Source organism: Spinacia oleracea, chromosome 4 (assembly GCF_020520425.1).
Source record: "Spinacia oleracea cultivar Varoflay chromosome 4, BTI_SOV_V1, whole genome shotgun sequence".
NCBI lineage: Eukaryota > Viridiplantae > Streptophyta > Magnoliopsida > Caryophyllales > Amaranthaceae > Spinacia > Spinacia oleracea.
The window spans coordinates 173,744,525-173,756,702 of record NC_079490.1 but is presented as its reverse complement, the minus strand read 5'-3'; the positions used below and the strand labels follow the sequence as shown (position 1 = coordinate 173,756,702).

Below are 12,178 nucleotides of genomic sequence, written 5' to 3'. Positions count from 1 at the left end.
CAACTCTATATGATTACATACAATTCTGACATAAACCAAAACAAGTTGATGTGGAACTTACCTTCTGACTTGGAGGTTACAGGGTCGAGTCCCATCAGCTGCAAAATGCTAATACAATTCTGATGAATATACACCACATCCAAAGATATCCCATGAAAATATGAAATTCCTTGTTTTGATGTTCAGCAGGCTTAATAACTTTAGACGATATGAACTCGATGACTTGAAGAACAGCTAGAAGACCTTATGCTGTTAGCGCCTTCACTGCTATATTCACACTGATTCCATGACATGATATTCTCCATTGATTCTGAAGGAGCTATCTTTCGTGTTGGAAGCAACTGGTGACACACATATTTCATGGTTGGTCTCAGATGTGGATGAGCCTTAATGCACTCGAAAGCCAAGTTAAGGATGATTGCTATCTCATGAGCCACTTCTGAACAAGGATATGGTAGACGAGGGTCCAGGAGGTCTTTGGAGATCGGTTTACAGTCGAGTACACAGGTGTCGGATGTTGTAGATGAGGTAGATGTTGAAGTGTCCACTGATGAGCTCGAAGATGAAGATATGAGATCTCCTGGATGGCTTCCCATTATAATCTCTAGTGCTAGAACTCCAAAGCTGTATACATCGCATTTCTTGGTGGCTTTCATGGTATAAGCAAGCTCTGCAAGGAAATTTACCACAAGTATATAAATCAAGGGATTTTTCTGAAATTCACCACAAGTAAAAATCAAGGGATCTTTCTGAATCAAATACAGATAATTCTAAGAAGAAAAGAAAAGTACAAATAGAATTTACAGTAAACAATACTTGTATGTAAGAGTGAAAATTAAATTACCAGGAGATCTTTCTTAAGTATAAATCAGGGGATCTTTCTGAAATTACCAGGATATTTACCAGAAGTATAAATCAAATACAGATAATTCTAAGAAGAAGAAAAAGAAAAAAGTACAAATAGAATTACAGTAAACAATGCTTGTAGCCTTGTAGGTAAGAGTGAAAATTACCAGGAGCAATGTAGCCATATGTTCCGGCAAGAATCTAGACTCAGAAGCCTAGCTGTGCCAAAATCAGAAACTCGAGGCTCATAATCTCTGTCAAGCAACACATTGTTGGAAGAAAGATCTCTATGGATTATAGGAGGAGAACAATCATAATGCATATAACAAAGTGCATTTGCAATCCCCTTAATCACAATAACCCTCTTCTCCCAGTCTAATTCTCTTGCTTCCTTCTCAATCCCGAGCAACTTCCCCAGGCTTCCTCTCTCCAAGTACTCGTAAACCAACAACGAATGTTGTGCATGAGAACAAAACCCATTAAGCTTCACAATGTTTCGATGTCTAATCTTAGACAATGCTTCGATTTCTGCCTCAAAATTCTTTGCGTTTTCAAAACTCGGATTTTGTATTGTTTTCAGCTTCTTAACAGCAACAATTTGTCCTGTTGACAGAACTGCTTTATACACAGTCCCATGGCCACCTTCTCCTATACAGTACTTCACGTCAAACCCTTTGGTTGCTTGTTTTATGTCCTCGTATACCAACTTCCCATCAAAGCTCCATATGGAAAACATGTTTTCTCGTTGTGAGCCTACTTTCCTGTTTTTCTCCCCTTTAACCCCTCTTCCACCTTTCAAAAGATACAAGGCAACCGCCACAACGATGCATACGAAAACTCCAACTCCTAAGATGGGAGCAGTAATCAGTGCCACCGCATTTTTGCCTTTCCTCTTTGAAAAATTCAGAGCTCTAGGGCAAGGTATTAACCCTGTTATGTTCCCACATAGAGCTTTGTTTTCCATAAATGATACAAGGGGAGAATTCATGAACACTTTGCCATATGGAAGAGGACCCTCGAGGTTATTGTAGGACACATCAACAGATATCAAACTTTGCATTTGATCAAAAGTTGAAGGGATTTGGCCAGAAAAATTGTTATGAGAAAGATCCAACTCCTCCAAGTTATCCAAGTTTCCAAGTTGTAACGGAATCTCGCCAGAAAGCGAGTTTCTGCTCAAGTCTAACAGCACTTGTAGGCTCACAAGACTCCCAATCTGCCAAGGAATAACTCCATTCAAGCCGTTTCTACTTAGATTCAAGTAGATCATCTTGGGGCAATTTCCGATTTCTTCTGGTATCGTTCCATTTAATCCATTCGCGCCAAGGTCAAGAGAGGCTAAATCAAGCAAATTACCAACTTCTCTGGGAATGTTCCCAGAGAGTTTGTTATTGCTCAATGTGAGGTTGAATAATGACTTCAAATTTCCCAACTCTTTCGGTATTTCACCCACTAGCTGATTAGATGACAAATCTAGGTAATGCAACTTGGTTGCTTTTCCCAATTCTGGAGGTATTTTACCAGTAATGTTATTATCAGAAATCTTAAGACTAGTCATGTTCTTGCATTTTGCCCAATCAGAAGATATCTCACCCTCAAAGTTATTGTAGCTCAAATCAATGTAATCAACAACTGGGTATACCGCGAAATCTTCTGTTATGTTACCCACAAAATTGTTTCTATCAAGCCTTAATCTTGTCAAACTGGTGCAGTTTTTCAACCCCTTGGGTACAGTTCCTGAAAACCTGTTGTTACTTGCACAAAAATCTTGAAGAATTCCACCTTGGCAAATTTTCTCAGGCAATGAGCCAGAAAGAGTGTTATTTGACAGGAAACACAAGGTTAAGTTAGTGAGGTTATCAAACTCTTTTGGAAGTGACCCTGACAACTTGTTTCCATAAACTGACAAAGTCTTCAGGCCTCTCAGATTACCAATCGAAGGCGGTATTGGACCCGTTAGGTTGTTCAAATTGATACGAAGCTCGGTGAGTGATATCATATATCCGACCTCAGGAGGAATCGTACCTACAAACCGGTTGTTTCCGAGGATGAGGAGAGTAAGAGAGGTTAAATTTCCTAGAGAAGATGGAATTTGGCCTGAAAGAAAGTTGTTTATGAAGTTCAGATTTGTGAGGGTGGTAATTTTTCCAAGGTCTTCGGGCATTTTCCCAGTGAATTGGTTATTCCCCAAATGAAGACTAGTAAGTTTAGTGAGATTACTAATTGAAGAAGGGATATTTCCAAAGAGATTATTATCATGAAGATCAAGGAAAGATAAATTAGGCAAAGATGAAAAGTTGAAGGCATAAAGGGTACCTGTTAAACCCACATTGGTTAAGTTCAACCTTGTAACACTTCCATTTTCACAGCCAACTCCAAGCCAATGACATGGAGTGATAACATTGCTGTTTTTCGCGGTTAAAGCATCCCTTGGAAGTGACCAAGATGACAAAAATGACTGGTTAAGACTGTGCAAGCTCTGTTTCCATTCAACCAGAGCTTCTGCTTCTTGCTGAATTGCACCAGCAAAGTTGGAAATGAATGAAAATTGCAAAAGTATGCAAAAAAACAGAGGAAACAGAGCTTTGAATGACATAGTTTCTTCTTTTGGTGGTGCAAATTTTATTTAATATTTTTGGCTTAAATTTGTGCTTAAATCTAGGTTTTAAATTAGTTCAAGCTATAATTTGTTTTCCTTTTTTGAGAGGTTTGAAATTTTACAAAATCCATGGAAAAACTTACAAGTCAACTTGACTTTTGAATATCTTTTAACAATTGATGGTGATTTGTTCAACCCCGTATTGTAGTTTAACATCATTGAAATATTATTGCGAAGGGCTGCCAATAATATTTGGTAGATGTTGAATAATAAATTGAAAATTCAACATCAACCCTGTTTTCTTTCCCCCTTTTATATCTCTGTTTTAATGTTTGCTGAAATATAATTTGATTGAGACTATTTACAATTTAGCAAACTAAGATGAGTATCAAATACGGAGTATACTGGTTTAGGAATCTATATCATGAACAATGTTACATTGACATGGTGGTAAAAGACCAAGTCTCCTCTTATGGTTAATCAACAAATCTAGAAAAACAACTCTGAAATTATTGCAGCCGCCAAAGGAGTCGGTACCATAGGGAGTATTTGCTATTCAGACCCTCTCTCCTTATATAGTACTCTGTATTTTTAATACAGTGTTAATCCAAAGTTCTATTTTAGACCTTTCCAAATTAATTTCATACTCTGTACATTATGTAATGTTCCAAACTTGGTTTCTTATGAATAACACTGCTCTTACCTAGTGCTAGACATTAAAAATTAAAATGATTTAACAGAAAACATATTAAAAAAATAAAACAGGACAAAAACTCAGAGCCTTGAAAATAGAATAGAACAAACTAAATTGCACGTTTCAGCTCAGCTCATGTATTAAGAACTACAGAATTCCGACTGGAGACTTACAGAAGATCTCTGTCTTGTGCAAATTCTAGTTTAAATTAATGTTGGAAAAACAAATGGTGAAAACAAATAATTTAAACTAAAAACACGATCATGTTCATTCACTTGAACTACTACCCATAGCCATCAAAAACTCTCCTTCACAGACTACCTCACCTCCAACATATGCTTTGCCTTCCATTTTCGCTATACCAAAGCGTTTTTGGAGTTTGACGAGTGTCATTCGCATCACCAAGGTGTCCCCAGCAATCACTGGCTTCCTGAATCTTACTTTGTCGATACCAGCAAAGAAGAAATTGTCACGAGATCCTCCAACTTCAGGTTGCAGCATGACCAATCCACCAACTTGTGCCATTGCCTTTATGCAGGTAATAATATTATTATCAGTGTTATTGTTAAGCCCAAACTTAGGTCTTTCTAGACAGAAGACGATATAAATATAAAAAGGAAAAATGAGGTCTATCGATTAACGGCAAACACTAGACAAATAGTTGATTTGACGTTGCACAAAAGAAACAAAGCATATAGATTTAAGACAATGCATAAGAGGTTCCCGATTCAAATTCTACTTCTACGTAATCTTGGCTCAGGTAGTGCAAACAAAAGTGTCCTCAACTCTAACTCGCACAAACCGATCCAGTGGTCCTAAGACATAGGAAGACAATACCACTTTTAAAATCTAAAAAAAGGCTGCTGTCATGAAATAAGAGTAATCTATGAAGAAAGGATCATCCTTTCAAAGAATAATCTATGAATAAATAATGAAACAAATCAAACAATCTTTAGAACCAAAAGCTTTGCTTTTTCGGTGTAGGAATAACCTCGCTTGATTAAGTCCATAACACTAACTAAAAGAACAAATCAGACTGTAGAATGTGGAGTACTTTTCCATTCTATTCTATCATAACCTTTTGTAAACAAGTCAGATTGAGATAATTTCCAACGCACAGGGGAACATAACCATGTAAGATATGCATCTTCCCAACAATATACACACTTGGGCCCAAGGAATTTCGGAAAAGAAACTGAAACATGACTTATTGATCCAAAAAACCAACATAAATCACAATTGAATTGGTCAGATTGCAAACTAATTCTACGCAGAGGGTCAATAAGGGGTCTAGCTTCACTCCTTTTCAAAGCTCTCATAGACCTCAACTTTCTAACCCTGATTCCCAATACCTCCATATCACCACCAAATTTTCCAACTAGCGTACAGTTCACTATTCAAGATCGACACATCCAATTCAAGTTTCAGTTTACTGATGTCCGGAAATGTTCAAAAGCTCAAAAGTAGAAAACTTCTCACTCACTCCTAAGTGCCAACAAAGCGCTTCTCTTTGCTGCCAATTCCCCTTAAGAAAGTTTATAGTTGGTGACCAATGGAAATCCCCCTAAAATAATGCAAGGCCATCCCTGTATAGGCTATATATATATATGTAATATGTATCTTATTCCCCAAACCACACGAAACATTCCAATAACTTTCCATGTATGATAAGGATAAGTGTTCCAGAAGCAAAAGCTTCTGCTTTGACTGATAATTAACAACAGCTAAGTAGACAATGTCAAATCTCTCATTCCTATTCGAACTCTCTCACATTCATGTATGAAGAGTACCTAGCAAAATATCAAAAGAACATTGTATACCTCAAAACCTGTTCAAGTAAATGTTGTATAGATGACACTCGAGACAACAAGTTATCATAGTGAAGGTTCCTTAGAAGCATAACCATCTGCAGACTCTGCACCTTTTTGGTATCCAATAATTGGGAGAACTGGATATATATATCACTTCCTCCGGTTTGTGGAAGTAACTTAACTTTCAAACTCCCCTATGTAACGCCCAACCAAACATGTTTTGGACAACACCTAAAATGTTCATAAGCTAATTCCATCCGAAGATCAACTTCCACACATTGAAGTATTGAACAACATAGACCTAAAAAAAATCCATATCTAACTCGAATTTCTCACAAAGTCACTAACAGAAATCACCATAAAACTTCATAAAACAAAAAGAAAAAACCATCATATTCAACACAAAAAGCTTATCTTCGTATTAAAACCCGAAAAAGCTAGCACACACTATAATCTCACAAATTACGACATTTTGGCAATGTATATCCTCAATTACCAATTGAATGAAGATTGATCTCAATTCAAAATCAAAACTAAAACACAGATTAAACACAAATAGAAGGCGGAAGAAATTAAAAAGAAAAATACCTCAATCATGAGAACACCAGGCATAATAGGCCTCTCAGGAAAATGGCCAGGGAAGAAATTATCATTAATCGTAACATTCTTAATAGCAACCGCCGATACTCCTGGAGTATACTCTACAACTCTATCTACTAGCAGAAACGGAAATCTACACACAATACAACAATCTAAATAAAACCTCCAAACCCTAAATTAAATTTTACAAATTCAGAGAAAATGCAGTGATTGAAGAATGTAGAAACTCACCTGTGAGGCAAAATGTCGCGAATTTGATTAATATCCATAACAGTAGGGAATGCTGGAAATCCTGCACCAAAAAAATCGAAATTGATTAAATTTTATATTGAATTAAAAAAATTCAATGTGATAATTAGGAATTTAGGAGATAGAAAGCTGACTCTTTTCAATGGGGATCTCATCATTGGATATGTTGGTAGCGGAAGCGTCGGAGGAAGCGAAGGTGACGAAAGAGGGGGTGGTTGAGGAGAGAGAAAGGGATCTGAGTTTTAAAGGAGAGATCGAGGGAGTGTAATTGGGTGAGAGAGTGAGATTTGTGCGATGGGAAAGAGAGGAGTGTGAATTGAGGGGTGAGGAGAGAGAGTGAGAGAGAGCTGTTGACGCCATTGTTGAAGAGAGAAAGATGAAGTTTGGTTTGAGGGTGGAAGATAACCGAGTAGACGATGTTGCAGAGAGTGTGGAGTAGAAGAGAAAGTAGTTCAACTGAAACAGAACAACTAAACAAGGGCGACAATAACGAGGAGCAACTTGAGTACACTTGTTAATGTCAACTATTTTTTATAATGGTTGTTCATCTGTCTTTTAAGGTTTCACAAATTCTTATTAACAAGTGTTGTACAATAACTATTGTACATCGGAGTAAAAGTTAACTCAAAATGCTTAAAAGTTATCTAGTTTTTAATGATAAATTTTTTCATTTTAATAAAACTTATTATTTCAAAATCACTAATGTATAAAATTAATCATTTAACCCTTTTAAAATGTTTATCTATCGACATTTTTTTTTACTAATATAAAAGTCAATCAAAACTAGGTTAAAGTTACAAAAAAAATGTGTAAAAGTTATCTTGGTGTACAATAAAGTTATTGTACACCTTGTGCGCACGAGACCTTTTGTTAAAGTTTCAATTAGTGGGGACTTGTGATTTTTGGTAATATGTGAATTAAATAGAGGTGTAATTTGAAGTAAGGGTGGCAATAGATCGGAGGTAGATCGGGCCGATGGAGATTCATCCGCCTCCATCCGTCAACTTTTCATCCATCATCCAACCCATCTGTCACTCCATTTACCCTCCATCCACATCCGACTCATCCATCATGCATCCACGGATGAATCAGGTGGATTGGATGATTAGCCGGTGTAATTAAAATTATCGTCAACTTTATTTATAATATCAATCAATATAAAGTAATGTGTTAATATAGTGGACAATGAATTATAATTTTGATACATTTACATTATAAAATAACCGAAAATTCTAATAATAAAAAAATATTAGGTAATACATACAAGATTATATTAATCATTAAGTAATTGTAGTAAACAAAATTAATAAATTTAACGGATGGATGGATCAGATGATGGAACCCGACCCATCACCCGATCCACGCGCCACCCGTTTAACAACAGTGTTTATCGGGTTTCAACCATAAATTCAGTTCGGGTTGTTCGAATATCCGTCGGACTTTGATGAAATTGTCACCCCTAATTTGAAGGTTGAAAAAATATAAAAATTATATGTTGAATTAATATTGAATGTTAAAGGGGTGAAGTGGAAGAGGTTAATGTGTATATTGGACTATTAGTAATTGATGTTTAAAACATAGAAACAATAATAAAAAATAAAAATAAACTAATAATGAATTGATGAATGAAATGAGAGATGACACATGGCTTCCAATAATCTATGGTGACATATGGCTTCCAATAATCTATGGTTATCCTTTTTAAATATTAGGTATAAATAGATAGGGTAATTGACTAATTGCTGAGGGTCGGACTTTGGCCAAAAATCAATCCCGTTGCGGGTCGATGTGGCAAGGCCGGCCCAAGAGCGGGATGTAACGGTCATTCTCAAAACCCGCTAAAATCGGGTCCGGGGACGGACATCTTCGGGGCCAAATGCGAGCCTATAAATCTATATAATGCTCAGAATTGTTTTCCAATAACTCAAAACTAATGATTTTGCATAGTACTCCGCATAGGACAGTAAGAAAATTTCAGATGATAAGTGTTATCCCACTTTATTGAACTAACGACATAACTGCTTTGGCGTCTGATATTGTCGTGCCATCCAGGTATCATCGTGTCGCAGGTGGCGTCGTGTCAAGTGAGCCTGTCAAGTGAGGCGACAGACGACAAAGCCTGGGCGACGTAAGACCAGCGACAGGGCTCTGGCGACAAGAGAAGAACAACGCTTGAGCAAGTAAGAGAAGATAGGTCAAGTTCCAAGCCCAGAAGCCCAACATGGGCCACGCCGTCATAAGATGGGAAAAGGTCCAAGCTCTGACCGAAGACTAGGGAGTTTGTTGAAGAGGTGAGCAACAGCCGAGGAGAAATCCCTATCTTCCAGGGATCTTCCCAACCGATAGAACCGTTAGCATTGGGCATATAAAAGCATAAAGAACGGCATGATGAAGAGGGACGTGAACTCAAGCACTCAAACTCTTAAGCTATCAACTGTTTTAGCATTCATTATTGTACTTTAGATTTTCAATATCAATTCTCAGAAAGAAGAGCATAAACAATCATACAGAATACTTAGTGGATTGATAGCCTCATAGCTATCCGCGGTTTTTTACCTTATTCCTGGGTTTTCCGCGTCAACACTTCTCTGTGTCGTGTCTTTTTATTTGTGTTATTAATTCTTTGCTTACTTAGTGTCGATCCTAGCCGAAAGTCGCCTCCATACGAATTTTGGCATAAACAGTTTGGCGCCGTCTGTGGGGATATTAACTAGGTTTTACACAAAAGCACCCCTTTCACCATGACTACTGGAGAGATGACGATCGCAGAGATGAAAGCGGCTTACGAGAAAGCCCAAGCCGAGCTAGCCCAAGAGAGGGCATCCAATGAAACCCTCCAGAAAGAGCTCGAATCCGTGAAGAGCAACAAGCACCAGTCCGGCTACAAAGGTGGGAAGCCAAAAAAGCTAACGTTCGAGATGCCCGATGACTTTGAAGATGTGACCGACGATGAGGAGGAAACCCGTGAGGAAGAAGACAAAGAAGCTTCCGATCCGGTGACCCAACGCCTGAACAAGATGGATGCACGCATGACGAAGCACTATTCCCGCCTGATGAAGTTGATGACCAGGTTCCCCGGGGCACCTACACCAGTAGAGACCGAGCCGACCGACGGGTATGCAGCGTCGCCGTTCTGCGAAGCGATCGCTAGAGTGACAGTTCCGCACACACTCCGGCTCCCAACCTGGACCACCCTGTACGACGGGACATCCGACCCCTATAGGCACGTCAACTTCTACAAGCAGCGCATGTGGCAGATCGGGATTCCGCACGACCTAGTGGAACCTGTTATGTGCAAATATTTCGGCGGCACCCTTGATGGAGCAGCTTTGGAATGGCTCACGAACGTCCCTCCCAGATCCATCTCCTGTTTGTCCGATCTCATCAACGCCTTCTACCAACAATTCGCCAGCAGTCGCCAGTTAGAAAAACAAACCAGTGATCTCTATCGGTTGGTTCAAGGGCCAACCGAGTCGGTACACGATTATTTTAACCGTTTTAATTGTGAAAAAATCGGTATAAAAAATTGTGATGTCAGGACTGCTATTGAGGCGTTCAAGAGAGGCCTCATCCCCAATTCGGAGCTATACCGGGAAATAACCAAATACCCCTGTGCAACTTTCGAAGAGGTGCGATCAAGGGCCACCGCCCAGATGCGAATCGAAGACGACGAGGTTATCCGAACAGCATCTCAACGATCGATAGGGGGCAGCAGCGACAGAAGATCGTACACCCCGAGGAACAACAACTGGCGACACCAACCATATGTTCGGCAAAACCAGGTACAAAGTGTCAATCAGTATTATGATACTAACAATGTTTACAGGAACGAGCGGGTCGAACACCCTAACATCTCCGACTACGGCTTCAACGTCGACATTGGAGGTGTGGTGAACGCCCTTCAAAATGTAGGTGGAACAGTCAGATGGCCCCGGAAGAACGACAGACCGGACTCCATGAAGGACATGAGCAAATGGTGCGACTTCCACCGCGACAAAGGACACACAACCGAGGAGTGCATCTCCCTCAAAAAGGAGGTCGCATACCTCCTGAAACGGGGGCATCTAAAAGAAATGTTGAGCGACAAGGGAAAAGAAACATTCTCCAAAGAGCAAACCACCCTGCCCGGCCCAACGACAAGCAGCGAGCGACCAGACCCACCACCATTCAATAAAGTGGTAAATGTTATTTCCGGTGGTTCAGATATTTGTGGACTAACCTCTTCTGCAGCTAAAAAAATTAACAGGGGAGAATCTGAGACCGTAGAAGAGGGACAAACCGAAGACGAGGTCGCACTACACAGGTCCCTGACCGCAATGGCTATCACTTTCGACGACTCAGATTCTGTAGATACACAGCGGGAGCACCACGACGGGTTGGTAATATCGCTCCCAATAGGGAACGCATTGATCAAAAGGATACTGGTCGACAACGGAAGCTCAGCCAACGTACTGTTCTTGGAAGCACTACAAGAAATGGGATTAGAAGAGAAAAATATTGTAAGGAGATCAACAGTTCTGGTAGGGTTCAGTGGAGAAGCACTACGGACGGTAGGAGAGATATTGCTGCCTACATACGCAGAAGGCGTCAACATGATGACCAAGTTCAACGTCGTCGATTGTCCATCAGCATACAACGTCATCCTAGGACGACCATGGATCCACAAAATGAAGGCAGTGCCATCGACATACCACCAATCAATCAAGTTTCCAACCAAGTGGGGGGTCATGGAAATCAAAGGGCAGCAAAGAGATGCGAAGAAATGTTATGAGACAGCACTGAAACCATCCAAGTCACCCATCTAGCAATTACAGCCAGGGTCGACATCGGACGACCCCGACGACCAACAAATCGACGAGATAGTACTAGACCAGACAAAGCCAGACCAAGTCGTAAGGATCGGAGCCTCACTGCCTGACAACATCAAAAGTCAGATAATGTCGTTTCTAAGAGAAAACTCGGACTGTTTCGCTTGGTCGCACGAGGACATGACAGGAATCAGCCCAGACGTGATCACCCACAAGCTCAACGTCGACCCCAGCTTCAGACCGGTAAAACAGAAACGACGTAAGTTCGCACCCGAAAGGAATAAAATCATAGACGAAGAAGTCCAAAACCTGATAGATTCAGGGAAGATCAGAGAGGTAAAATATCCAGACTGGTTAGCAAACGTCGTCGTCGTCAGTAAAAAGAACGGAAAATGGAGAGTCTGCATCGACTTCACAGATATCAACAAAGCTTGCCCCAAGGACCCATTCCCTCTGCCGCACATCGACGCCCTGGTCGACGCCACAGCCGGACACGAGCTACTCACATTCATGGACGCCTACTCAGGATACAACCAAATCCTTATGCACCCAGACGACCAGGAAAAAACGT

General features: G+C 39.9%; 3 protein-coding genes across 3 annotated transcripts; 1 reads left to right on the top strand and 2 right to left on the bottom strand.

Moving 5' to 3' along the window:
- Nucleotides 1-533: 533 nt before the first annotated feature.
- Nucleotides 534-4,092, bottom strand: LOC110799201 (MDIS1-interacting receptor like kinase 2). The gene is made up of 2 exons (XM_022004420.2): nt 1,014-4,092; nt 534-670 (listed from the first exon to the last, which is right to left on the bottom strand). Coding segments are annotated over exons 1-2 (2,430 nt in total). The 5' UTR covers nt 3,443-4,092; the 3' UTR covers nt 534-669.
- Nucleotides 4,093-4,227: 135 nt separating this feature from the next.
- Nucleotides 4,228-7,289, bottom strand: LOC110799193 (uncharacterized). Its single transcript, XM_022004414.2, has 4 exons — nt 6,934-7,289; nt 6,782-6,842; nt 6,539-6,683; nt 4,228-4,667 (listed from the first exon to the last, which is right to left on the bottom strand). Exons 1-4 carry the CDS (start codon nt 7,157-7,159, stop codon nt 4,407-4,409), a joined length of 693 nt encoding a protein of 230 aa, XP_021860106.1. The 5' UTR covers nt 7,160-7,289; the 3' UTR covers nt 4,228-4,406.
- A 2,251-nt stretch (nt 7,290-9,540) lies between these two features.
- On the top strand, nt 9,541-11,604 carry LOC110790778 (uncharacterized). Its single transcript, XM_021995546.2, has one exon. The coding sequence runs from the start codon at nt 9,541-9,543 to the stop codon at nt 11,602-11,604; it is 2,064 nt and encodes a 687-aa protein (XP_021851238.2).
- The last annotated feature ends 574 nt before the right edge of the window (nt 11,605-12,178 follow it).

What these genes read in the sequence shown, in the direction of transcription:
- LOC110799201 (XM_022004420.2), bottom strand. Translation starts at nt 3,442, where the DNA reads ATGTCATTCAAAGCTCTGTTTCCTCTGTTTTTTTGCATACTTTTGCAA.
- LOC110799193 (XM_022004414.2), bottom strand. Translation starts at nt 7,159, where the DNA reads ATGGCGTCAACAGCTCTCTCTCACTCTCTCTCCTCACCCCTCAATTCA. An exon ending in CGCGACATTTTGCCTCACAG is followed by an intron (nt 6,684 to 6,781) that starts GTGAGTTTCTAC and finishes TATTGTGTGTAG; the next exon opens with ATTTCCGTTTCTGCTAGTAG. An exon ending in CTGGTGTTCTCATGATTGAG is followed by an intron (nt 4,668 to 6,538) that starts GTATTTTTCTTT and finishes ACCTGCATAAAG; the next exon opens with GCAATGGCACAAGTTGGTGG.
- LOC110790778 (XM_021995546.2), top strand. Translation starts at nt 9,541, where the DNA reads ATGACTACTGGAGAGATGACGATCGCAGAGATGAAAGCGGCTTACGAG.